Genomic DNA, 27,231 nt, shown 5'->3' with positions numbered 1-27,231 from the left:
GGTGCCAGGAAGCTGCTGGAGACACGGGGCCTGAGATCATTAAACAAAGCAATTATACAACTGACCCACTGCAAAAACATGTCTACCAACTGAGTTCGTTGATTCCCAGCAGAGAGTAGATAGAAGCCAAGCGAATACAGAGAGCTGATGAGAAATACATGTGTCTCACAGACAAAAACTGTTGCTCCTACAATGATAACACATTCTGGAAACAAATAAAAACCAAAGCATCATTGTACCACACATTCTTTAGTGGGGACAAGCTGATCTGTTGGAGTCTGAACTACTCACTTCTGAATCAAAAGGGGGCTGGGCTGGGCTTCCCTGGTGGCGCAGTGGTTGGGAGTCCGCCTGCCGATGCAGGGGACATGGGTTCGTGCCCCGGTCCGGGAAGATCCCACATGCCGTGGAGCGGCTGGGCCCGTGAGCCATGGCCGCTGAGCCTGCGCGTCCAGAGCCTGTGCTCCGCAGCGGGAGAGGCGACAGCAGTGAGAGGCCTGCGTACCTCAAAAAAAAAAAGGGGGGGGCGGCTGGGCCACGCTTAAAGAACTGCCATTTTCCAGCGCTAGCAGCAGACATAAACAGGTGCATAATCAATACTAGTTGAATCATCACAGGTTTGTTTCCATTTGTTGCCTGATTCCCCAAAGGATAAAAAAGATACAGAAATATCTAGTGATGAGCAAAAGTGATGTACAAATGATAAGTTAATTTAGAGCTGTGTTAGGATCCAGCCAAAATGCCAAAAGTGAGTTCTGTGTAGTTCAGCTTCTGCCTATACAAGCAAGAACTCGTTTCTCTGTCCAGAGAAACGACTAGGACCAAAGCTGTATTTCATGTCATCTTGTCATCAGGTCAAGAAGGGCTGAAAGTGATGGAAACCAAGAAAATCAGAGAAGGACAAGGCTGGGAGGTTGGGATATAGGCAAGTTATGGCATTAGACCACCTGGCTTCCTGGTCTCAGCTCTGCCACTGACTAGCTGTGATGTTTGAGGCAAGTCACTTTGCCTCCATTTTCTGCTCTGTAATATGGGTACATGCCTCACAAGTTTTTTTTTCTTTCCCCCCAAAATGAATCATTTGGTAAGACCTTTATAGAAATATACTCACAAATCAGGAAAAAAAAAAAAAATCTTCCTTCTCAGGCCCTGCTTTTGTTTCCGATTGGACGACACCACAGCCACACCATGGTCCATTCACTCTGGACGCTCAGAACTGGAAATGCCCCTCCTCCTACAATCAGGCTATCAGGCATTGATCTCGACAGAAGATTCAGGGTTGGTTCCTTCCTTAAAGACAGCTATGCATAAACCGCGACATTTTTCTGTAACCCCAGGGTATAAAAAGTCCAAAGAACCTGGGCATTCTGAGCTTGTGTACACTTGGTCTCAGGCCTTGATTTGTCTGACAGGCCTTGGAGAGGGAGAGTATATACCGCACTCACCTAGGGCAAAATCAGGTTGAAACAATGAAGATGTTTCATGCTTCGTTGAATATGCTAAGTGTCACTGCTCTTGGAATAACCGTCTTGCTGAAAAATTGACACACTTTTCCTTCTGGTATGTCTTTGCCTAAATTGTTCCTCCCTGTGCAAGATTAACTAATACCATCTGTGAATATTCTTGGCCCTCACTCTCAGCCTGGGCTTGAATCTGCCTGATTCTCTTCTGTGCCTCTTTTCAAAGGTGCAGGAATACAAGAGCTGCCCCCCCCCCGCCCCCGCCCGCAACGCCCCCAGCTAAGCGCCAAACACTGTCAGAGCTCCGGTTCCCAAGCCTGGAAATCCTTTGCTTCCAGCTCTGCATCTGAAGGCAAAAAAACAATCCTCCGGAGATTCGGCCCTCCCACTGCCTGTGATAGGCTGCTTGGAATAGCAAGAGCCTGTGTCACCGAAAAGGGCAAAGCTTTCGGAAATAGAAACAAAGTTGGTCACAAATCACATTGGCTTTCCCCGAAGTTTTTTTTTCACCTTTCTTTAGCATGCGACCATGGGGAAAGTGACCGCCCGTGTCAGTGGGGGAAGTCAGGGTGGTTTAGTGCCCAGGGAACGGCTGTAACTTCTACGTGACCATGGTACCTGTTGAAAACTCAGAGGGCCCCAGTCTGCTGAAACCGAAGGGGCCAGCAGCCGAGACTGATGGCAGCGACAGAGACAGCGGCGGCCGGCATCCTCCCTGGGCGAGAGGTAAAGCGAGGCTGCAGGGCTCGGGGACCGCGAGAGGAACGAGCTGGGCGCGTGTCTCACTCTGTGTGTATGTGTGTGTGTGTGTGTGTGTGCGCACGTGAGCGTGCTAGGTGCCTGGAGACGAGGGGACAGGATCTACTGGGAGGAGTGACAAGGAGCTCTGATGTGAAGGTTGAAGTCCCACTACTCATAAGCAGGGTGCCCTCCGCCGCGTTGACGGTGTGATGTATAAATCTTTTTCATTTGGAGAAATTGACTGGCAAGATAATCACACGTGTAAACACACCCACACACACCCCCGCATACACACACTTTTTCATTTATTGTCACAAATGGATAATCTGTAACAATTGGACATTATAACCACCATTTCAAAAATCAGCATTTTAAGGAAGCTTCATAAAATTATTAGTTATATAATGAATAAATACAACTTTCTTTTTAAGTTCCCAGCATCTGTTTGTAATGAATTTGAGCATTATTTACAGCCTAAAACCTCTGCTTCGTTGCTCCTGCTTTCTTTAAAACTGGCCTTTCAGGCTGAGGTTTGTTTAATACTTTTCCTTCCGGAGGTGAAATTCGGAAAAGTTTTAATTCATTTCAGTTATCTTTGCTAAATCAAATGCCTTTCTTCACTCCCACATTTACAATTTTCACAAGCACATTGCACACTTTTAGTTGCCTTTTCCTATTCAGTTAGTTTGTTCTCAAAGGAATAGGAACTAATCGTAATATGAAATGAAATCAAACACAAATAATGCCCTTCTTCCCACCGCTTCCCTCAGCTCTGCTCCCTCTAATCATATAATACACTCCCACGCCATATATTGGAATTTCATGCATAACCAAAAACACTAAATGATATGAAAGGCATTTTACCTTTCACCTTGGGATGGATCTGTGTACTTATGTTTGCACGGCGGGTTTGATGTTCCTGGAATTGAATCCACAACCCCTCTCAAGGAGGAACTGAGCGGCCCCTCCTTGGGAACTGAGACCCTTTCCTTATCCCCTGCCCTCTCCCTGCTCAGCCTTCCCTTGCTTCCATCCTTCTAGTCAAGAATGAATATCTGGGGTCACCTTACACTATGCCTCAGCCCTCTCTTCAGCAGAGCTGTCCCTTTGTCTAAGTGTGATCTTTGGGTCCTAAGTCTAAGAGGAGACAAAAGAAACTTGTATTCAGGGGTAAAGAGAAAGAGTGGCAAAGTTCTTCTCTCTGAATTTCGGCAAGATTGAGCTCTAGGGTGAGCTGAGGTGGTGATATTGACAAAAGGGTTAACTAGATGGAGTCACTGATAAATGTCACAAAGAAGATGAAAAGGAATTTGTCCTGGAGGGGCCTCCATAGTAACAATAAAAAATGGACTATTTAGTTTTGATATGTCTTTGAAAGCACAGCGTACTACTCTTAATAGGTTAAATTGCCCAAGTTCACAGTGATCCCAAAGGAAGGTAACATGTATGTGTGCTTGTAAAGGTTGAATACACACACAAAATTCAATTTATAGTGCAACTGTTTATGCCATTGAAAAGAAATGATAAATGAACAAATACCATAAATTATCGTTTACATTTAATTTTAAACGAACCTTTATCGTGTAGAAGAGGAAACCTAAATGTTTTTCTTAAATCCTTAATTAATACAGCTTTGATGGGTGCTGTATGTCATTTATATTTAGACAAATACAAACCTTTTATTATTACTTTTGTAAGTTTTCATAAATTGTCTTAAACTTTCTTGGTACCCAAAGGCAATTATACAGATCTATGTGTATAATGAATCCATAGTACGGACTTGCTCTATGGTTTTGACAAGTTACTTCACCTCTCCAACTGGGATTGTATTTTTGTATGATTTACGAAGATGTTGAGGTTTAATGAAATATTTGACAAATACTCCTTTCAACTTCTTTATATTTTAAACTTCCATAGTTTCATCCAGGAAATTCTGAGTATTTAAAACATGCTTAAATCATCCTACTTCTCCTGCATTTGAAGGTAGCAAGTTGTTCTATATTCCTAGATGAAAAAATTAACGTGCAAAGAGGAATGAGTTATACAACCCAGGACAAGGTCATTAAAACATTTGAGATATTGAAAAATGAAACAAAACAAAAACCTTAATCTCTTTGATTGTACCCCCTTAATGCTATTGTGGGTAATGAAAAGTGTTGGCAGGTTGGCAGGTTTTAGAGGCTAACCCCTCTAAACTGGAAAGAATGCTCTGTTTCAATGGCTAGAAGCTAATGAATTTAAATTCATTTTCAAAAAGCTATGGCTCAAAGTGGGTATATTTTTAGTAAACCTTTCAGTGTTCATTGACACGTTATAATTGACCTTGTAGGGCAGGTTGAGCTCAATTTTAAATCTCGCTACCTCGAGCCAACAACAGATATAGGTGAGGTGAGGAACATGGACTGCTGGGGCATCTTACACAAGGAGAGCATGAGTCCAGAAGATGTGTGGTTGGCCCACGTTCACGCGGTGGCTGATCAAAGCTGACCCTGGTGACCTGTGGCCCAGGGGGCCTGCTCCTTCATCTCAGGAGCTGGGTCTCCCAGGCTCTTCTAATTCATGATTCAAACAACTGGCTAGGAGGAGGGTTTCTTTAAGTCCCCCATTACCCCACCAGCGCTGCATTTTCCTCTCAGATCTGCCCAAAAGGTCAGAAACCAAGAACAATATTCACCGTATGAGTGTCGATTCTCCGCGCTGCAGATCCAGCTGCCGAAAGCAGTGGAACCCAGATCGCTAGAACTAGACTCCGAACCAGCTGAAAGGGCTGCACTTCATCCCCTCCAAGACCCTTCTAAACCTGAGATGCCACACTCTGAGATTTAAGAAATGCACACTTCTGCTAATGAGGTGAATACCCTATGGCAGTTGTTCTCAAACTTGTTTAAAGCTGTGAACTCCTTTTTGCAAATGGAAGCTGAGTAGGTGGTCAGTATGTTAAGACAAGTAAACATGGCGCCTCTTTAGTGGAAAGGGGAGAGGTGGAGAAAGAAGGACCTGCAGCCTGACTGCTTCCCTCCTCCTCTCTCATCCCTTGTGGCCCTGAGCCGGCTCCTGGGTCAGCATCACATTAGCAAACCTCAGGTCCATCACCACTCCGGTTATGCAGGCCATGTTTTTGAGGTTGGGGCATATTTACTGTGCTCCTGCTGTGAGCCTTGGGCTCTCAGGATTAGCCTAAAACAGACCCTCTTGAATTGAGTCAGGTCTGGCTTTCTCAGGCTTCCTCAGGCAGCCCAAGGGGAAGTCTACTTGTAAGACAGACTGAGGAGACTTTGGGGAACAAACATCACAGGGGAAGAGAAGGTCAGACTGACCAGCTTGACCTGTTAACAGAGCTTTGGCTGTGAGACCAACAGACTGGTCACATTGGGAAGACCCAGGCCTTGGCCATTCTCATTTTTCCAGGCTTTCCATATATTAAAAAGTGACATCTGAAACTAATATAATATTGTAAATCAGCTATACCTTAAAAAAAAAGCAGAGATTAAATTTTTAATGAAATCTATACAGTATTAAGTATCAAAAGAAAAAGTGACAAAACGCTTGACAAAAATTGTGTCCTTAAAAACATGTGTATTTAACAAACTGATGGCAATTACAGCAGCAAAAAAAAATGTTGTGTAGCTTGATATTCCCAAGGAAATGACAGAATTTATAGACACTTGAATTTATGAGGGACAATAGATTTTTTTTGACTGGAAATAAGACCAGATTTAAAGATAACCATCTCCCCTTTCTCGTCAGTCAGCTTATCTCTGGGGCTGTACATTTAACCTCACTTGGAAATCATACCAAAAGTCTAAATTTGAGGCTTTTTGTGACAGTGAGGCATGGGCAAATGGCTTCTCTGGGATCTCAGAAGGGAGAGGCTCTAAATAAACATGGCGGGAGCTGTTCCACCGCCAACTCTGGGTGGTGTTTGGCTCGCGCAGCAGGGCTCTTTTCCCCTCTAATATCACATCACAGAGAGAGCAGAGAGATTGCCGCTTGCCACAAACCACCTCTAGGCTGCTGCAGCAAAAGGCATGTATTGTGAGCGCCTGTGTAGGCAGGGCCTGGCAGACAAGGCCAGGCCAAGGAGCCACCAACAGTGCCATTGACCCAGAGGGCCTGAAATTACCCAGCAAACACCAGCATGCCTGAACAGGTTTTATAGCCAATGACTCTTCCGATAGGTCAGTGCCTCTGTCCAGTTGTTAAATATTTTAAACATTACCCTTTTGTCCGGTAACATTGCCAGCAGGACCTGAGTGGCTGCGTTCTTAGGAAAGAGACTGGTGGTAGCTGGTAGGACCCTCCTGTGATCCCTCAGGTATGTTTTTTGTGAATTCTCAAGGAGGTACTTTTCAGTGGTCTAGACCTTGTAGAAGCTGATAAAAACAGAACTCAAAATACAATGAGTCCACCCTGGAACTGCCTGCGGAAACTCCAGTGTACGCGTATGTATCTGAGGTGAACCTTAAGATGCAGGTTTTCATTGCTGTCGATGTGTGGTATGGTATTTTTCATTCAAGAATACTTAGTTCTTGAACCTGGCTTCATCACCTCATCTCACTAGGAGGAACTGAAGTATAATACTGTTTAGCCTCAGGGTTCAAAAAGTTCTAAAAGCTCCAAACAGGCCTGCATGGGTGTAGAATTAGCTTTGGGCTTTTAAAGGTTTGAAGCAGCTTTTTATTCAGGTTGTATGAGCAAGAACTGGCTTTATAAGATTCTTAAATTGAACGGAGTCGGGACTCCCAAGTTCAACTTTTTTCTCATGAAGTCTTCCCCAAGAGGATGAGTTAGCGAATAAAATAAGGCAATGAGGGCTTCCCTGGTGGTGCAGTGGTTGAGAGTCCGCCTGCCGACGCAGGGGACACGATTTCGTGCCCCGGTCCGGGAAGATCCCACATGCCGCGGAGCGGCTGCGCCCGTGAGCCATGGCCACTGAGCCTGTGCGTCCGGAGCCTGTGCTCTGCAAGGGGAGAGGCCACAGCAGTGAGAGAACCGCGTACCGCAAAAGAAAAGGCAACGAAAGCCACGTGAAAGTACACCAAGTCACGGTGGTAAGAAAGGAGAAAAGCTGAAATGTGCTTCTTCCCAAGGAGCTATTTGACCAAATACCAAATGAGGATAATTTCCCATCCCATCTTCCCTCAAAAAGTACCCAATCTCTGGGACTTCCCTGGTGGTCCAGTGGTTAGGACTCTGCGCTTTCACTGCTCAGGGCCCGAGCTCAGTCCCTGGTCAGGAAACTAAGATCCCACAAGCTGTGCGGAACAGCCACAAAAAAAAAAAAAGGCACAGAACCTGAAATCCCTCCAAGTACTTCCCAGCTGAAATGTTAAGCCAAATATATTACTTCCATAGTAAATCATAAATTCACATGAGTTTTGTTTCTATTTTATTTTGTTCTGTTTTGGCTCCTTGGTATCACTTTTCTTCCTGCATCGCAGCACATTCATTTATGCCTCTGCAAAATGGCTACGCTTCAGTGATATACTAATTTTTCTATACAATTTAGGTAGAAGTAATAAGACTAAAATAATTTATCACATTATTCTCATTTTAGGAGTTTTCATTCTTTTTGAGCATGACTCACTTTATACTGTTGTACCAAAATATCAGGGAGAAAAGCAGTCCTTTGTCTGACTTACAGGAGTATTTTTTTTTCCCTTAAGTAAATCAAGGGTTATTAAACTTTAAACTGGTAAATTGTGCTTCCCTTGGAAGTAATTGTTTCTCAAAAACATTCATGACACAGGTCTGCCTGGCATTACTAGGCTCTGGGGCTGTTAGCTACAACCATATTATTTTATTTATATTATTATTTTTTATAATGTATTGCTCCTGCATACACCTGTTTCCCACACTTTGTGAAATTTGGGAGCCACGTGCAATGCTAATTTAGATATGACATCTCAGCCTCAGATGTGCAAGGTTTTTTAAGAATAGGGGAGGGAATTCCCTGGCAGTCCAGTGGTTAAGACTCCACCCTTCCACTGCAGGGACAAGGGTTCGATCCCTGGTCAGGGAACTCAAAATCCTGCATGCCGCGTGACGTGGCCAAAAAACAAAAATAAAATAAATAAAATAAAATAGAGAAGTGAAGAAAAAAGAATAGGGGAAAAAGTTGTAATTTTAATCAGTTGGTATCGTGAAAGAACATCCCTAAGCTAATGCATATTTCATTTCTGTTGGGACACAAAATTGTGGAAAGCCCAAGGCAAAATCACAGGAAGAGTTTTTAATGATATAAGCCCAATTGTGTAGGTATTGCCAAAAACAAAGGAATTCAAGAATTTATGAAAAGGCAGAATTGTTATGCTGGAAGCAAGGTATCGCTTTACTTCCTTTGCTATCAGTAAGAGACTGTTTCAAAGTTCTACTTCAGTGTTATGGAGATTTTACCCCATAGACTCAGACTAAACAGATCTTTGTTGAATGATTTTTGTGGGCAACCCAATGAGGTAATATTATCCCCCAGTTCACAGATAAGGAAACTGAGGCTAAGAGAGCAACAGTTAGCATTTACCAAGCACTTACCAGCATGCACCAGCCACTCATCTATCTCATTTATTCTCATAGCAACTTTATGAGTTATGTAATATTATCTTTACTTTAGGAATGAGGATGCAGAGGAACAGAAAAATTAAGGGACATGTCAGGGTCTAGCTGGTAACTAACCAGACGTTCTGATTCCAGATTGTACCTTCAGCATTAAGCCAAGGTACCTCTGGGAGAGAAGCAAAGTGACTTGCTCCATGTAGCATGGATAATAGCCCAGAGATCCAAACCTCAGTATCCTAAATCCAAGCAATGTTTCTACTTCCTGGTCTGTTCCATGATCTGATCTGTGAATTTGGGTACCCAGTATACGCCTTTCAGAACTTTTTTGCATTCTGTTTTAGCTATTCTCTAATTTTCCATGTGACATGTCTTCTTCTATAAGATTATAAATTCCCAGATAAAATATATATTCTTGTACTTATCAGAGCTCTGAGCTAACTGCAAGTGTTTAGAAAGTACTGTGTAGCTCATAAGAGGGAGGAATTATGCCTTTTCTTCTGTATTTCCATTAGGGATCACATGCAAATGGCACAAGTACAGCCATCTTGTAACCTAGGAAATGTGTCAGCGCTGTGATTGGATTGACCACCGTGCTGACTGCACTGTCCATATAGTTGAAACTGTTTGCCATCTGTGTCCAAGACAGTACTGCCATGGAGTACATGCTTAATTGTTAAATCAGTGAGTGAGTGAAGAAGTGTTTGTTGAGCTGAACTAAAGAGCATTTAATTCTGCAATACTTATTGACCACCTACTGTGTGAGAGGTACAGTGCTGGATACTTCACAGTAAAAAAAAAAAAGATATCTAAGACATTATCCAGGTCCATAAGTTTTACCAACTCATCAGAGACATAAGAGTCTAAATAATGAGAAGACAATCATTTAGCAAATATTGAGTGTCTCCTAGAAATCAGACATGATGCTAGACCCTGGGTCCAATGGTGAACCAGTGACATTCATGCGATGCAAATACTTACTAACAATTGGTGATGAGAGAGAAGAGATCAGGAAACCTACAAGGGAGGAGGTGGTCAGACACATAATGCCACAGTAGTGCACAGGGGGCAGCTCAGCCAGTTTTTGAAGGATCCTGGAAGACACTATGGCTAAGCTGAGTCAAGAAAGTATCACTAAGGCCAATAGATTTACAGAGAGAATTCTAAGCAGAGAAGATAGCTTGTATACAAGCTATGTACAAGCACATTCAGGGAACTATGAATATTTTTATCTGATAAAAGCACAGAGTTCAAAGCAGGAGAAAGAGGGTTATGAAAACATCTGAAGGTGTAAGTAGGGACCATGTTATGAAACCTTTGTGTGATAAGTATCATGAGAGGAGGAATTCTTCGGAAGAGATCCTACTGGTTTATAGAAATCAAGAAAAGTTTCTGAAAGTGATGATAGTGGTGAAAGAATTAGGGAGTCTTGGAAAGCTCCACCTGCATGGCTGTAAATCCTTCAGCTCTATGGGATCACCATTCTTTTAATATTTAAACAAAAGTAGCTCCAGCCCCCATAACGTTAAATCCACACGCCCTCCACCTTGCTCAAACCCTGCCCTTGCTCTTCTGCCCTCACCCATCCTCAAACACACCCAGTACACCTTAGGAGTCTTGTGGTTTCTGATCACTTTTTTTTTTTTTTGCGGTATGCGGGCCTCTCGCTGCTGTGGCCTCTCCCGTTGCGGAGCACAGACTCCGGACGCGCAGACCCAGCTGCCATGGCTCATGGCCCCAGCCGCTCCATGGCATGTGGGATCTTCCCGGACCGGGGCACGAGCCCGTGTCCCCTGCATCGGCAGGTGGACTCTCAACCACTGCACCACCAGGGAAGCCCTCTGATCACTTTTTGCACCAATTTCCTGTTTCCCCTGGATTTTTGCCCTTCAGTTCCTGCAGCTTGTCTTTTCTCTTGTCCCTGCTCCAATCCATGCGTGGATTACAGCCCTTTTCCTTCATATACTCAAATCCCATTCACACAAGTTCTTTGTCGATTCTTACTGACAATTTGAAGAGAGCTATAGTGCAATTAAATATTAGGTGGGCCCATTCATAAAATTCTCCTGTCAAATCCACCATAGGAAATTTCTTGTAAACCAACTTTTCTAAAAGCTACAGGCCTCTTGCACTATTGTTCTCTTGTCTTCATTCCCCATCCCCCAGAACTTGACAAGCTCTCCTGACCTTTTCTTTCATTTATCTTATTTCTGAGTTCTGTTGGCCATTCTTTCTTTTCTTTTTTTTTTTTTTCGGTACGGGGGCCTCTCACTGTTGTGGCCTCTCCTGTTGCGGAGCACAGGCTCTGGATGCGCAGGCTCAGCGGCCATGGCTCACAGGCCTAGCCGTTCCGCGGCATGTGGGATCTTCCCAGACCGGGGCATAAACCCATGTCCCCTGCATCGGCAGGCAGACTCTCAACCACTGCGCCACCAGGGAAGCCCTAGGCCATTCTTTCTTGACCTCTCTCTCTCTCTCTCTCACACACACACACACACACACACACACACACACACACACACACACGAAAATTCTTGCTTCTTGGCCTTTTCTCCTGTTCTCCCTCTCTCTCCCATAGCCCACCACTGTATTACCAACATGACCCACGGGCTTTCCCCTTGACCCTGAGGTGGCCGTCTAGGTATTCATTTTTAGTAAATAAAGTGCTCTTCCTAAGAACTTTACATCCACAGGCTTTACAATATTATTTTTTCTGCATTTCATTTCCTTAACTAAAGAATTTTTAAAGCACTGAGTGTGATTCTCAACCATTTTTGAGTACCTGGACTCCGTTTTTAAACTGAAAAACCTGGACTCCTTTATTTATTTATTTAAATTAATTAATTAATTAATTTTTATTTTTGGCTGCATTGGGTCTTCGTTGCTGCACGTGGGCTTTCTCTAGTTGCGGCAAGCGGGGCAGTGTGCGGGCTTCTCATTGCGGTGGCTTCTCTTGTTGCGGAGCACAGGCTCTAGGCATGCAGGCTTCAGCAGTTGTGGCACGTGGGTTCAGTAGTTGTGGCTCGTGGGCTCTAGAGCACAGGCTCAGTAGTTGTGGCGCACTGGCTTAGTTGCTCTGTGGCATGTGGGATCTTCCCAGACCAGGGCTTGAACCGGTGTCCCCTGCATTGGTAGGTGGATTCTTAACCACTGCGCCATCAGGGAAGTCCTAGACTCCTTTTTAAATAGAAAAACAACTTCAAATTCTCACATAATAGTTTTCACAGTTTTATATTTATTGATTAGAAAATATAGAATGACAGAAAGCTACTCTGCATTCACTCGCACTTTGAATTAAGACCTTTTTTTTCAGTCACATCTACATATGTATGAAATCTTCAAGTACAAATATGTATGTTACTATTTTTCCCAATGTTTAATGATCATTGATGGGATGAGGATCCTTTCTGAAGACTTTGCCAATTTTCAAAAGTCCCTCGCTCACCACAACTCACACACGCTGAAAATCTCTGGAGACATCAGAGGCCTCTGGGTAAAATGGCTGCTGGTTTGTTCTCCAGATTCACCCCCTCTTAACTATCTATTGAAAATCCCCTTGAAAAGATGAAAAGAGATGCAAAATTACAATAGAATTAAAGCCAGATATATTCATCAATGAGTTAGAACTTACCCCTAAATAAAATGCAAATATGGGCCTAATGTATAAACTAGGGCGGTAATATTTTAGCTCTCCACAAACTCTCACTCAGCACCCCTAATGAGAGAATTTTCATCAATCAAAGGATGACATCTCCACAGACTCCCCCGGAGCTGCTTTTTCGGAGGGTCAGAAGGTTTTGCTCCATAGTCCAATTCCTCCCACCCTATCCTGTCACCATCACTTCTCTTTCTATATCTCTTAAGGGCTACAATTTTCAAGATTTCAGCAACTCTGGTTGGCTCGTTGCATTCTAGAATGTGAAATCAGTGTTAAGAAGAGACAAAGTCCAAATGAGCCGCTGGAATGGTACATTCTAGAAGTTGTAATTTTGCATGTATTGTTTATGACAAGCAAAAAATGAGAGTCTGTTCATATTCAGGGGACCAAAAAGTGGAAGAAAAAAAATTCCTTTCTCAGTCCAGTGGGGTCACTCCAGAAAAATAACTTCCAGACATCAGAAATTTGGCTAGCAGCTGTGCACATCAACTGCTCCTTCAAGTCTAACTACAAGAGTTTCCAACTGCAACTGGGGTGGCTAGACTAAGGTGTGTCAGACACTGAAAACCCAACAGCTTTTCCAACTTCCTTCTTATTTCTTGGTCTTTCCCATCTGGCGAACTAGAAGATTCAGATACTCACTTAGTCTCTCTTGCAGCCAAGTTTGACTGTGGAACTCACTAGTTCTGGTCAACGAGACATTAGGGCAAGTCTTTGTAGGGGAGGAAAAAAGTTTTCCTCAACCTTTTTAGGGCCTGTGGCTGAGTCCGAAAATTAAACTGACAAAGACTAACAGAAAAGCATCCATATTTATTTAATATAAGTTTTATGTGACATGGAAACCTTCATAAGGAAATAAAGACCCAAAGACATGACTAAGCCTGAGTATTTTTATGCTAGATTTGATGAACAGTGGACAGTCATGAAAATATGACAGGTTAAGGAATATGAGGTAAGTGTAGTGAGCCAGGGGAAACTTAGCAAGGCTGTTTGTTTGAATCCTTCTTGGTGCCCCTTTGTCTTCTGAGATAAGGATGTTCTTTTCCTCTGGGTATAACAGAGAGCACCTCTCACATGAGGGTTTTATGACCTGCTTCGGGGGGAAGGGCAGGGGGAAGGCTAGAGCCACCTTCCTGTAACTGGCATTTTCTCAAATTCCTTCAGCTTAAAATATTCAATATGCCAAGGGGTTGTATTTTGGGGTAGCATGTCCTGAACCCCATCATCTTCCAAGGTGCTTCTGAAAAGTTCCTTCCCTGATAAAAGGAAAGATGTACATGGGGATAACCCCTTGCCCTAAGCCTTCTTCCATTGTCTGCTGCCTTTGAGTCTGGTTGTGAAAGCATCTAATATCTAGAGCTGTGACAGCCACCTTGCACGTATGGTGACAGATTGGGGACAAAAGCCAACCCTCTGAGGAGGCAGGAACAGAAGGATTCATAGAGTGTGAATCCTTGTAGACACCAAATTCAACTTGGTCTTCTCACAAAGTAAACAATAAATGCCCATGTTTTGGTTTTTGGTTTCCTGCCGTCAAAAATATCATAAATGATTTGGGGGCTGGGTAAAGAGAATGTGGCAATCTGGTTATTGTCAGGCACATTTTAAATACAAAGGCAAAGCATGCGTTTTAAGATTTCTCTTTACAGGAAACAAATACGCTTTGGACAGCATCTGATTTCTGTTCTCTATAATTTAAAAAAAGTGGACTCTGTGGAACAAAGAGATGCAGGACAACATCTGGTGATAAGAGTAAATTGAGGTGAAGATGGAACTAGCTGAGATCAGAGCTGCTAATAGACCTAATACGAGATGTGTAAAGTGTCAGAGTCTAAAACTGCGAGAGCAGAATTATTATCTGAAATCTGTGATGCGGAGGATAAATAAGAGAAGCTATTCTAGGATGTACATAAAAAGAACAATAAGATAGAGATGAGGAAATGAATATATTTAGCTAACATGTAAATAATTATTCCAAAACAAATGGGAAGGAAAAACCCCCCAAAATACTAGAGGAAATCTTTTCTGAGTAGGAGAACTCAACCAGTAGCAAAAAAATTTAGAAGAAACAAGTACTCTGACTTGTCCTGGTGAAAGTTTCAAATTGAAGGAAAGATGAAAGAGAGGAAGGAAAGAAAGAAAAGAATGAAAGTCCTACAAGGAATCAGGCAGAAAAGGAGTGTTAACAACAGAGCAAAATGCAGGGAAGTGCCCTTACGCCCCCTCTTTATACCTCCCCAGTCAACAGAATTTGGAGAAGATTAGTTTCAGAAAAGTGTGTCTGTGAAAGTACTACCTGGGGTTGGAAAAATAAAAGGAAAGAAAGTAAAGTTCCTACCTTTTTGTCCTAGAAAGCCCAAACAATAGTAGGTATAGAGGAAGGCCACATTTTCTGTTGTTCTGAGTTCCATTGCATGTTAAAGAGAGGGTGGGGGTACGGGGAGAGGTGGGGGGAGAGTGGTTAGATAAAGGATAGTGCCCAATATTTACCATCACAGGGAGCACCACACATGGTCCAAGGCCAAGAGGCAGCATCTGGAACTTTTGACAGCTGTTGGAAACATCATACCACAACACCACACTCTCCTCACACCCTCTGAACAAGGGAGCTATCTGATTAAGCCAGCGCTCTCCTTCCCGGGCATCCAATAGCCTCTGCAGAGCTCTGGCATCAGGTCCTGTGTGGACCCCCCATACAGACTCTACTCTCAAGGGACTCCCAATCTAAGCAGGAGACAGACTAATCCAGAGTGCTGTAAGGCCCTGGACACAAAGGCAGAAGAGAGAAGAGAGATGAATGCTAACCACAGAGAGGGAGTCTGGAAGATTTTGTAGACGGGAGATATTTGAGCCAGATCTTCAGAGACTCAGGTTTCCCTAGGCTGTGAAGGAGGGAGGCCAGATGTGCCACGTGCCGTAAATGAGGGACAACAGCATGAAGAGAAACACAAGTCTGGGAAAGGGCAGGCATTTTCCAAAAAAAAACCAGTGGTGCAGAAGGCCTGAGAATTGTGCCTGGAGACTGTTGTTGGGACCTGAAAACCTGGTCCCCGGAAAGGAGACTGCTAAACATGGAATCTGAGTGACTAGTGAACAAGCCTGTGCATGGGGCTGACATTAAATAAAATAACTATACGAGTGACAGTGGAACACTTTAGAGTCCCTGCAAATGCTGCCATATTAACTGGCTAATAACAGTGCTGAAAGCGCTATAGAAATACTGATTGCATGTTGTTCAGGTGCTAAGCATTTATGTAAATATAAAGTTCCAGGTGCTAACCCTTAAGTCATACTAGGTATTAACCTTAGTCTGTTGATCAACCATGGGGAAGAGAGGACCAAGGATTGGCATTTGCAGTGCTGTTACCATTCATTCATTTATTTATTCACTCAACAGATATTTATTGAGGATTGACCTTGTGCCAAAGACTAGAGGTAAGAATACAGATGTAAAGAAAGCAGGGTTTGGGGACTTCCTTGGTGGTGCAGTGGTTAAAACTCCATGTTCCCAATACAGGGGGCCTGGGTTCGATCCCTGGTCAGGGAACTAGATCCCACATGCATGCTGCAATTAAGAGTTCGCATGCCACAACTAAGGAGCCCTAGAGCTGCAACTAATGAGCCCGCCTGCAGCAACTAAGACCCAGTGCAACCAAATAAATAAATAAAAATAATTAAAAAAAAGAAAGTGGGGTCTTGCCTTCAAGGTCTTTCTGTGTAAGAGGGGAAGACAAACAGGTCAATAAATGAGTGACAGAAGTATGCCTTCATATATCTGAAACCCTACATTCTGTGCACAGCAGGAGTGCAGAGGGGCTGGGGTGGGACAGCAGAAGGTGGCAGAGCAGGGTGGTCATCATGGGGGAGGTGGCACTTGAAATGACTCTTGAATGATGGGTTGGGATTAAAGGTATTCAGAGGGAAGGAGCAGAGAAAGAGGAGAACACAAATGCAATGCCATTTGGGGGCCACTGCAAGTTTTTCTCGAGCAAAACATGAAGCAGGAGGTCTTTGAAATATGTGAAGCCTTCACAGTTGGTCAAGCTGTATAATGACCTGGCTGCCTGCTGAAAAAAGACCTGTGTGTGCACGCTGCTTTCCAGTCTGTTGTAGGATTCAGTCCTCTGGCAAGCGTTTGCTGTGTGTCCATTATGTACCTACGCTAGAATAGGCACATGGGGGAGAAAGGAAAGAAGAAAGCGGGCAGAAACTCAAATATTGTGAAAAATGGAGTGTTTCATGTGCTCGCCTGTTAAAGTCGTGGCTCTGTCTGAGTCACCGTGAGCAGGAGACAACGCAGCTATTGTGAAAGCGGCTGCAGCCTCTTAGCCAGTGGGGCTTGCCTGTCCTTTGTGCCCTGGATGTGGGTCTCAGTGCTCATTTGCATAAAGCCTCTGAGCTGTGATCACATCTTCAATAGGAACAGTTTAACTTTATTATCTCACTAAGGAATTATCATCGCATCAAAAGGAACACGGCTGGTCTAACAAAGCAGCCGGACCCAGAGGGTAGGCATGACCCAGGAGCCTGTGGGTACCACTTGCAAGTTTCTAGTTTCTACTTCTGTGATGTCCACAAAAGGCTGAGAATTCCCTATGGCATCTTTGGGGGGACACTGGGGTGGAAAGAAGGGCCCTCGTGGATCGAGACCATGAGCCAAACGGCCAGGAATGCTAAACTTCACCATGAACTTCAAGTGCAGACTGGCTTCAGGGCTGGATGTTTATTGAAAAGGCTCTAATTATGATTCCTCACCCTCCTCTCTCCTGTAGCGCTGACTGCTTCTCCTCAGTCCACCCAGCTGCCCCAGACTCTGCCATTCGTGTTTAGGCAGACATTCTCTCTCTTTCCTCCCGTTCTCTGTCAGATTTCTTGGAAACGTCATCTCTACTTTCTGGCGTCCAGAGGATAGCATCCTGCTTCTATCATCATCAACCAAAAAGTAGACACAGAAAAGGAAAACCCACTCTATGTCTTTCTTCACTTTATTTATATGGTAAAATAGCAGCAGGAAAATTCCCCATGGTGGAAGTCCTAAGGTGTCACACGGTTGAGATCCTGGAAGCGCTAGGGTCTAGCCTTCCACACTGAATTAGAATTCCAAATCCTGAATGGGCAGCCTGAGGACTGTAATGGAACCTCAGCAGTAATAAACAGCAGTCATGAGATGAGTGGGGAAGCTAGTTTGGGTCAGTAGCCCTTAAAGCATATAATGGGAAGATATATCCTTCAAATAAAATTCAGTCAGTAAAGACCATAGCATACAACCTGTGTTGGTATCCTCCCCCCAACCTATGTGAGTATAGGGTCATAGAATGTCCTAGTGCAACTGTATAAGCTTTTGAAGGCAAATTGCCTAGATAGATATAGGTAGATAATACTGTGATATATAATTTTTAAAAACTTGTAATTTTGTAAAGAGAATTTTTTATTCATATGGAGACAATTTTATTATATCTCTAAAGAATTATACTCAGTGCTAGCTGCTCGGTCTCAAGAGGGTCTCATCCTGACAAACCAGGATGGTTTCCAGACCCTTTGCACACATCCCAGTCTGTCAGTGTCCTATGAACCCTGAATAAAAGAACTAGGCATATGAAGCTAAGTCCAGAAAGCAGAAGAAAAACCTGGATCTCTCTTCTGTGAGGGGATATTTCCCCAAGACCACAAGAAGCTGGCTTTGGAGCTTGCACCCCTCCCCCCATCCCCTTTCCTCCTTAATCCACTGCCTCGACTCTCTCCAAAGTAGGATAATAGAGGGCTTCCCTGGTGGCGCAGTGGTTAAGAATCCACCTGCCAATGCAGGGGACACGGGTTCGAGCCCTGGTCCGGGAAGATCCCACATGCTACGGAGCAACTAAGCCCGTGCGCCACAACTACTGAGCCTGCTCTCTAGAGCCCACGAGCCACAACTACTGAGCCCATGTGCCTAGATCCCGTGCTCCACAACAAGAGAAGCCACCGCAATGGGAAGCCCGTGCACCGCAACGAAGAATAGCCCCCGCTCACTGCAACTAGAGAAAGCCCGTTCACAGCAACAAAGACCCAACATAGCCAAAAATAAATAAATTTATTTTTAAAAAGTAAAAATAAAGTAGGATAATAGAGCATCAAAGGAAGGAACTCGTGTATCTCAAGGGGTCTTTCTTTTTGTAGGGAGGCACTATTTCCCATCCAACAAAACGGGGAAACTAAGGAAGGCTAAGGAGAAGGACAAGGTGGCAAAGACTGTCTTCTGCTACTCACACAGCTCTGGCATCTCTTCCCCCGTGTCCTTGACTCAGTACCCCATGCCGCCCTCTATCCCTCTAAATCTGCTTCTGGGGTGCCTCACTCAACCTGCCTCTCAAGTGCCTCATTCTCCTGAGTCACTTATTTCTCCAACCTGAATATTGGAGAACAACCGCCAGAGCACACACCCTAATCAGCACATCAAACTTAGGTGTAAAGAACGATGACAAGAAGAGATACGGAGCAATGTGATATTCTTATCCAAATGTGAGAATCTGACTCAGATCACCTGTGGTAGAAGAATTTGTTGTTGAGGATTTTAAGATCACGTGGGAAAAAAGAATAGGTGGAAATTGAGAGCATGAAAGTACTTCAAAGTCATTTTGCATGTGAAAATTAAAAGAGTACATAAGAAATAATAGAAAATAGAGATATCACTAGAATGTTAAGTTTCTTGGGGAGCAAGAACCACATCTGTTTTGTTTCATTGTGATACATATAGAGAGATATCTGTACACATATATACATATCTCCCAGTACCTAGGAAGATGCCTGCTGTGTAATGATGTTAAATATTTGTTTTCTGATTAGCTGGTTAAATTGTTGATGTGGTTTCAATGTAATGGTTTGTATTCGCAATGCTCATACATCAACTTTATTTTATTGTGGATTATTGCATTTTTATTTGCTCCTCCATCTAAATATTTGATGCTTTTTAAATTTTATTTTTGAAGTCTCCCATTTTCCACATGCCATCAGGATCCCAGAGATGTAAAATACCTTGGATATTTGTGGTGGGAAGCGATGTCAGATCACCTTTATCTGATCTGCTCCCTTCACCGAAGCTAAATGGCATTTTTAAACCACACCTCCTACTCCAGCAATGGCATAGCTGAACAGCCTTAGCTCAGCACACGGTTCTAGTCCATTTCACACACGTCTCATTCTGCTGCTTCTCCATCGCCTTTGCTTTTGCCTCCTCTTCTAAATGTTGGCATTCCCTAGGTCCTTGTCCTCGTCTTGCTTCTCTTGTTCCTCTATTCTGTCTCCCTAAGTGATCTCTCCCATCCCTGTGGCTGTAAATACCCAATACACGCTGCTGGATCCCAAATACATCTCTCCAGGCTTGACTTACCTCTTCAGTTCCAAATCCGTATTCTCAATCCACTACCTGATATTTTAATCGGAACACCTTACAGGTAAAACAAGTAAACCGTTTTAGTAAATCTAATATGGAACTTCTGATTTCCCCTTCTCCTTTCACCTCTGCCCATAGCCAGGTCCCTTCTGCTTCTTCCCTAGGTCCACCTGTGGCCCATATAGTACATAAGCCTGCATACCGGGTACTGAATATTGTAAAACCACCCAACAGACTGCTCAAACCAGGGAGCCATCTTGGGTTCTGACCCACTTCCTTACCCTCCAACACCAATTCACGAGCAAGTGTCATCGTTTTTACCTCCAAATTAACTCTTGAATCTGTCTGCTTGTCATCAGTTCCACTCCTCACACCCAAATGCAAGCTGGCACCATCTCTTGTCAAGACTAAGGCGACAAACTACCCCCTGCTACCGGTCTTGCCTTTTGACAACTAGTCTCCACACAGCAGCAAGAAGCTCAGGGTGTCTTCCCTCTTACGGGTCAGTGAGCACGGACCCCACTGTATTGGGAATACAATAAAAAGTTGTCACTGTGACCTGCCAGGCCTTGCATGAAGTGTTCCCTTTCTACCTACCCACTTTCACTGATGCCCCCTCCCACCTCCCTCCCCAAGCTCATGCTGTGTACCCGTACATGACATGATGTCCTGGCATCTCATAGCTCCTAAAACAGGACGAGCGATTTTCTGTGCTCCAGCCTTGGAAACTAGTGCTTCCTGGACCTGTGATACTCTTCTCTAAGCCTTTGTCTTTTTGTTTTGTATCCTTTCTGTTATGACCAGTTACAGACATGTAACAAACACTTATGTACCTAGCACTGAAAATTAATGACTTTTAACATTTCACCATTTTCCCTCAGATGTTAACCCTACAAGAATGGAACAATATAAAGCCCCTTTTGTTCTTCTTCCCCCTGTCCCATGCCCCCTCCTCCTTCCTCAGAGTGAGTGATGGATGCTGTCGGGTCCTTTCCCTGCACCTACTTCCGCCTCCTTCTTTCTGACCCAGCCCTGAATTCATGGAGGCGCTCACATCCTGGCCTCCCCCAACACCCTCATGTGTTTCAGCAAAAGCCAGCAGTGGCCCGATTGCGGCCAAGGAGACCGGAGGGCAGGTTTCCTGGAGGCTGTGCTTCATTTTGCCCCAGGTACCACGCTGGGAAGACGGGGGCCCTTCCGGAGGCTGCTTCGCTCTCTGTTCCGCCCTCAAGGGTTTGCCTTACACAGTGGGACCCGAGGAGCCACGCTCTCTGAATTTCTCATCCAACACCAAGGCAGGGATGAAACCATGCTCTTGTTTGTTCAGTCCTCATCGTCTGTCATCTGCTTATCTCGCATATCTGTCTGCTCAAAACGAAAACCAACATCACATCACAAATAGAAATAACTTTCTAAATGTCTCCACCCCTCTCCTCCCCAAAAATGAAAGAAAAAAGATTTTTCCTTATTTAAACATGTTTTGGTTAGTGTATTATTTGACTATGATTATATGTGTTTATACTCAGTGCTATGAAAAACGTACTTAGACAAGCTTAAGTCTCCATCAGACACAATTCAGAACTGACCTGTTTCTTCTCTCTGCTCGTAGGTTGCGGTATGTTTACTCTCCTGTCATCTGTCACGGCTGCTGTCAGCGGCTTCCTGGTGGGGTATGAACTTGGGCTCATCTCTGGGGCTCTTCTGCAGATAAGAACCTTGTTAGCCCTGACCTGCCACGAGCAGGAAATGGTTGTGAGCTCCCTCCTCATCGGGGCCCTACTGGCCTCTCTCATTGGAGGGGTCCTGATTGACAGGTGCGGAAGAAGGGCCGCCATCATCCTTTCATCCTGCCTCCTTGGACTTGGGAGCCTGGTCTTGATCATCAGTTTATCTTATGCGGCTCTCATAGCGGGACGCATTGCCATTGGGGTTTCCATTTCACTCTCTTCCATCGCCACGTGTGTCTACATCGCAGAAATTGCTCCCCAACACAAGAGAGGCCTTCTTGTGTCGCTGAACGAGCTGATGATTGTCATTGGCATCCTTTTTGCCTACATTTCAAACTACGCGTTTGCCAATGTTTCCCATGGCTGGAAATACATGTTCGGCCTTGTTATTCCCTTGGGAGTTTTGCAGGCGATTGCGATGTACTTTCTTCCTCCAAGTCCTCGGTTTCTGGTGATGAAGGGACACGAGGAAGCTGCTAGCAAGGTTCTCGGAAAGCTGAGAGCCATCTCCGATACAACGGAGGAACTCACTGTGATCAAATCGTCCCTGAAAGATGAATATCAGTACAGTTTTGGGGATCTGTTTCGTTCAAAGGACAACATGAGGACCCGAATCATGATAGGCTTAACACTGGTATTTTTTGTACAAATCACTGGTCAGCCAAACATATTATTCTATGCATCCACTGTTTTGAAGTCCGTTGGCTTCCAAAGCAACGAGGCAGCCAGCCTCGCCTCCACAGGGGTTGGGGTTGTCAAGGTCCTCAGCACCATCCCGGCCACCCTGCTTGTAGACCATGTCGGGAGCAAAACCCTCCTCTGCGTCGGCTCCTCTGTGATGGCAGCTTCGTTGGTAACCATGGGCATCGTGAATCTCAACATCCATATGAACTTTACCAATATCTGCAGAAACCATAGTCCTATCAACCAGTCTTTGGATGAGTCTGTGCTTTATGGACCAGGTAACCTGTCAGCCAGCAATGACACTCTTAGAGAATCCTTTAAAGGGATGGCTTCCCGCAGCAGAAGCTCACTAAGGCCCACGAGAAATGACCTGGATAAGAGAGGAGAAACGACCTTGGCATCCTTATCGAACGCTGGACTAAGCCAAACTGAATACCAGGTCATCACAGACCCTGCGGACGTCCCAGCTTTTTTGAAATGGCTGTCCTTGGCCAGCTTGCTTGTTTATGTTGCTGCATTTTCAATTGGTCTAGGACCAAGTAAGTATTTTATTTTTCATTCCTTCCCTCTCTCCCCTTATGAATGTTATATATTATCGTTGACCCGTCAGAGCATCCTACTGCTATAGTACCTTATACATGGAACTACTAGAAGGAAGATGGGGATGATACTGGCCACCTGATGTTTCTGCTAATGAGGAAAGTATGGTTGGCTTATATCTGCCTTGTGAAATGCGCAGGGCTAGTATTCAACCAAGGATTAGCTTCCCATTATCTGTCACATGAGGATACTTTAATATCGGTTGATTAGGAATGAATCAGACCTTGAAAGATATTTGTTGCTCAAGAGAATATATTGTTGTATGAAAACAAAGTTGACTGGGACATTGTCTTCTATATCATTCTCTACTTTCTTCATAGGTGCAAGGAAAAAAAATTGTGTTTAGATTTTCTTAAAGACACAATAGTAGATGCATTCCAGTAATAAAGAAGAAGAAGGGAATTAAGAAGGAATTATTATGGGAAGGATAATGGATTATTGAAGTATATTTGATCACTAAAGTAACCTCCTGGGGCACTTTACTCTGTCTATGAAACAAGAGAATGGGAGTCAATGCATTCCCGTTGAACATAGTACAAACAATCTACAGGGAGGTAGCTACAAGGTTGTTTTATTTGATATAGTCAGTCTATTGCAGTGACAAAGTTTAATCACTTCTCTTGAGCAAACTCGAGTTTGCTAGAATAGGTGTTTGTTGCAGTTCTTTCATCTTTTAGCCTCACATCCAAAGTCTAAACCTCTCTGTAGGGAAGTTGTGAAGGCTCTTTTTTATGCCTCACTAGAAAATGATGTGCTTAAAAATCAAGGGTAGTCTCTCTCTCTACCACCCTCAACTCCTACCTGTCACCTCTCCCTCCCACTCTCATTCCTCTCCATCTCTCTCCCTTTCTTCCTCCTTCCTTTCCTCTCCTACAGAGTTGATATTGAAACTTTTGTTTACAATGATCAAGGAGCAGACAAATTTGCTCCCATAAAGGGAAATGCTGGAGGTTCAAGAATAATGAGAAGACATACGCTGTGTTGAGGGAGAAGGAATCTCATGAACACGTGCAGGTTTCTGGTGCCAGACGCTGGACAGTGTTTCTGGAGAGGGCTTGTCCTAGTGATCCACTCTTAACTCTTCATTCAAATGATATGTACCCAGTGACTAATTGTTTTAATAGCCAGGAACTATGCTCAATATTAGGGAAACAGTAATGAACAAGGCAGATACTGTCCCTGTCTTCAAGGAGATTTTGGTTGAATGGATTGAGCTATGCTCCTTGTGTCTGATTCTTTCTGGTCAGCAACCAGCAGGTTTGACCTGCTTAATCTCAGTTAATTAATAACTGGACTTGCACATGGCTGATATGGCCTCTCCTTCAACTCTGTTTCCTCATCTTTTAGTTTCTACTCCTACGTCTATGTGAGATCAGTCTCTAGATACTGATTCATTCAAATTCCGTAGAGGGAATCTGATGTACACTGCTTTTTGCTGTGCCAGGTCATAAGGGATTGTTTTAGTCTAAGCAGCTATGGCTAGACTGGACTACATGATCTAAAGCACTGATGTCCAGAAGATGGCCCTTCCTTTCGCACTATGAGTAGACAGATTTCCCCATAAGGGGTTGTGCATGGGCAGATAGAGGAAATGCTACAATACCATCAACCTCTGCTCTCTCTGACCCATTCCTGGACCCTGACCCTGCTTCTTAAGACTGAAAATGATAAACATCATTAACGAATAGTTTCCTGGAAACAGGCTTCTACTATTCTTTCAAGATTCAATTATCTTGGGTGTGCACCTGTGAGACACTTGTTTTAATCACTTTGGGTTGCCATGGCTTAGAGAACAAACAGTTATTTCTCACAGTCTGAAGTCTGGGAAGTTCAAGATCAAGGTGCTAGGAGATTCAGTTCTTGGTAGGGCTCTCTTCCTGCTTTGTAGAGGCAGATTTTTTGCTGTATGGGACAGAGAGAGAGAGAGAGGGAGGAGAAAAGTGACTAGATCTTTTGTGTCTCTTCTCATAAGGGCACTAATTCCACCATGGAGGCTTCACCCTCATGACCTAATTACTTCCCAAAGGCCCCATCTCTAAATGTCATCACATTGGGTATTAGGGTTTCAACATATGAATTTTGGGGAGCCATAACATGCAGCAATAACAATACTTATGTGGCCATTCTGATACATAAAGTTAATGAAATTTGAGTAAGCATCTTTTAAAAATTGTTATTTTCAGAAACTCTTTAAAGCCTATTAGAAGAGCAAGATATGAGTGCTACCTTGTACCAAGGAATCAACTTAACCTTGTCTGTGAACCTTTCTATATCAATAAGGTTTGCTTACTTGATAAACTTCAGGTGGTATTTATTGTTCCATTGATTCCCTTTGCTGGCATCTTTTTTTCCCTATATATTCATCATAAAACTAAAAGTATGTCTTTTTTGCATCAGTTTTCTTGATCCAATCTTTTGAAATGTCACAGATCAATTAAGAAAAGGATGCCCTCTTTGTTTTCATTCAGAGGATCTCTCAGGTTGGCAGAGGTTATGACATGACACACATTATAATATGAGAGACATTGATCTTAAACTTCCAGAGCCAACCTATTCATGGTAAGAGTCCTCCCGAGCTCATGATACTCTTCTTCTCTTTAATTTTTGGGTAACATTGAAAAGTACAGTAAATCCTCAGTCACTCACATACCATTTGATACTTTATTGTATTAGAGCAAGAGTTCCCCTTTTCAGGAAGCTCAATCTGATTCTGTAAAAAATTATTGGAGGCTATTTGTTATTTACCTTCTAGAATTCCTTAAATAGTATTCTATACTAATTTTTACAAATACATAATTTAAGCTTTAGATTCAGCTAATATTTATTGGCACCTATTATGTCAAACACTGCTCTAGGAAGTTTTTACATATTTTGGAGTACTTCATTTTACCTTCACAACAAGCCTGGGAAGAAAAGTATTCACTAAATTTTATAAATGACGACACTGAATCTCAGAGAAGTTAAGCGACTTGCTCTCATGAAAACATCTCTTGTCTTCTGAAATGGCCAAGACAAGAATAGGCAGAACTGTGTTGGTCTTGATAGTAACTGTTAATTGTCAGTTCAGTCCTCTCCTTGAAGATATATTAGAAAAAAGAATGAATGAAAATAGTGTATTGTTGTCCATCACATGAGGCTATTAATGGGCCACTGCATTTTATGCAGGATAGAGACAATCTCTCTTTTTCTGAAGCTCTGCTAGCTAAGCGAGCATGAACAGTTTTTATAAGGCTGAGCTACAGGATAAAAGAGAAGGAAAATAATGATGAGAATGCAGAAGTTTTTGATGTGCATTTACTTGAATAACTAAACTTGATTAAGATAATGTTTAGTGTGTATATTGGTTGGAATTCAAGCTCAGCTATAATAAAGACCAAAATAACAGTGGCTTAAACAAGATAGTTTCTTTCTTTCTGTTAACAGCTGGAGCTGGGTAGTTCTGGGTGCTGTGGAGGCTTCCCCCAGGCACCAGAAGCCTATAGATAATGTCCCCAGACGACATGGTTTAATATTGGTTCCCAGTCTATCGTGATGCCTATTTAGAGATATTAAGATGAAGTTTAAAATTTCATCACCCGGGCTTTCCTGGTGGCGCAGTGGTTGAGAGTCCGCCTGCCGATGCAGGGGACGCGGGTTCGTGCCCCGGTCCGGGAAGATCCCACATGCCACGGAGCGGCTGGGCCCGTGAGCCATGGCCGCTGAGCCTGCGCGTCCGGAGCCTGTGCTCCGCAACGGGAGAGGCCACAACAGTGAGAGACCCGCGTACAGAAAAAAAAAAAAAAAATTTCATCAGCCTTTTCTGATAGCTAATGATCCCTTGAGAATAAGTGAAATGCACAAAGTACAGTCAATTAAAGGGAGGCTAGGTATTGAAAGGCCTGGATGAGAAGACAGTGTGAGCAGTCCTAGCAGAAAAGCAGAACTGCTGTGAGTGATATGAGATAAGGAATTCTCTACAGGGATTAGACATTGCATAATTGTGAGAGCTGCTGAGCAAGCAAAGGTCTGGTAGGGGACGGTTAGAGGCAAAGGAGAAAGTCACTAATCAGGGCCGCCAAGAAAAGCTGGTGGAGTCTGTGAAGCCTGTGGCTTCGGCATCTGGTTGCAGCCTGAAGTCTCTGCAGGTCAGCAGGGCAGGTGGGAGGAAAAGCTGGATGCAGAGCAGGGGGCAGCAAAGACAAGGGACCCTGCTAGGGCAAACTGGAATCCATAAGAAGAACCTGGAACCAACATCTGTCTCCCACGTCAACTCTGATGACACAGGCCACCTGCAGAAAAACTGATGACCTTCTCCACAGAGCCCTGCCCTTGTGCCTGGCCTGGTACTTGGAGAAGTTGGAGGAGGAGATCTGGGTGCACTTGCTGCTCCCTATGCCAACAAGGAGAACCAGCAGATCACAACAATGTGTACAGTCTGCACTGATGTCCAGGGCACCAACC

The 27,231-nt window shown here is 43.7% G+C and overlaps 1 protein-coding gene across 2 annotated transcripts in view; it reads left to right on the top strand.

Moving 5' to 3' along the window:
- The first annotated feature begins 1,912 nt into the window (after positions 1-1,912).
- SLC2A12 (solute carrier family 2 member 12) overlaps positions 1,913-27,231 on the top strand; it is a 72,282-nt gene continuing 46,963 nt past the window's right edge. Inside the window, exons 1-2 of one of the 2 annotated variants that reach the window (XM_029223768.1) lie at positions 1,913-2,186; positions 21,390-22,730. In XM_029223768.1, coding sequence (XP_029079601.1) covers positions 2,072-2,186; positions 21,390-22,730 — 1,456 coding nt within the window. In that variant the 5' untranslated portion in view covers positions 1,913-2,071. The remainder of the gene's footprint in view (positions 2,187-21,389; positions 22,731-27,231) is intronic. The other variant, XM_029223769.1, reaches the window with a different exon arrangement.

Source organism: Monodon monoceros, unplaced genomic scaffold (genome assembly GCF_005190385.1).
Source record: "Monodon monoceros isolate NGI ecotype Baffin Bay Population unplaced genomic scaffold, NGI_Narwhal_1 Super_Scaffold_15, whole genome shotgun sequence".
Lineage (NCBI taxonomy): Eukaryota > Metazoa > Chordata > Mammalia > Artiodactyla > Monodontidae > Monodon > Monodon monoceros.
The sequence above is the reverse complement of the archived record's forward strand: the minus strand, read 5'-3'. Positions and strand labels throughout refer to the sequence as shown.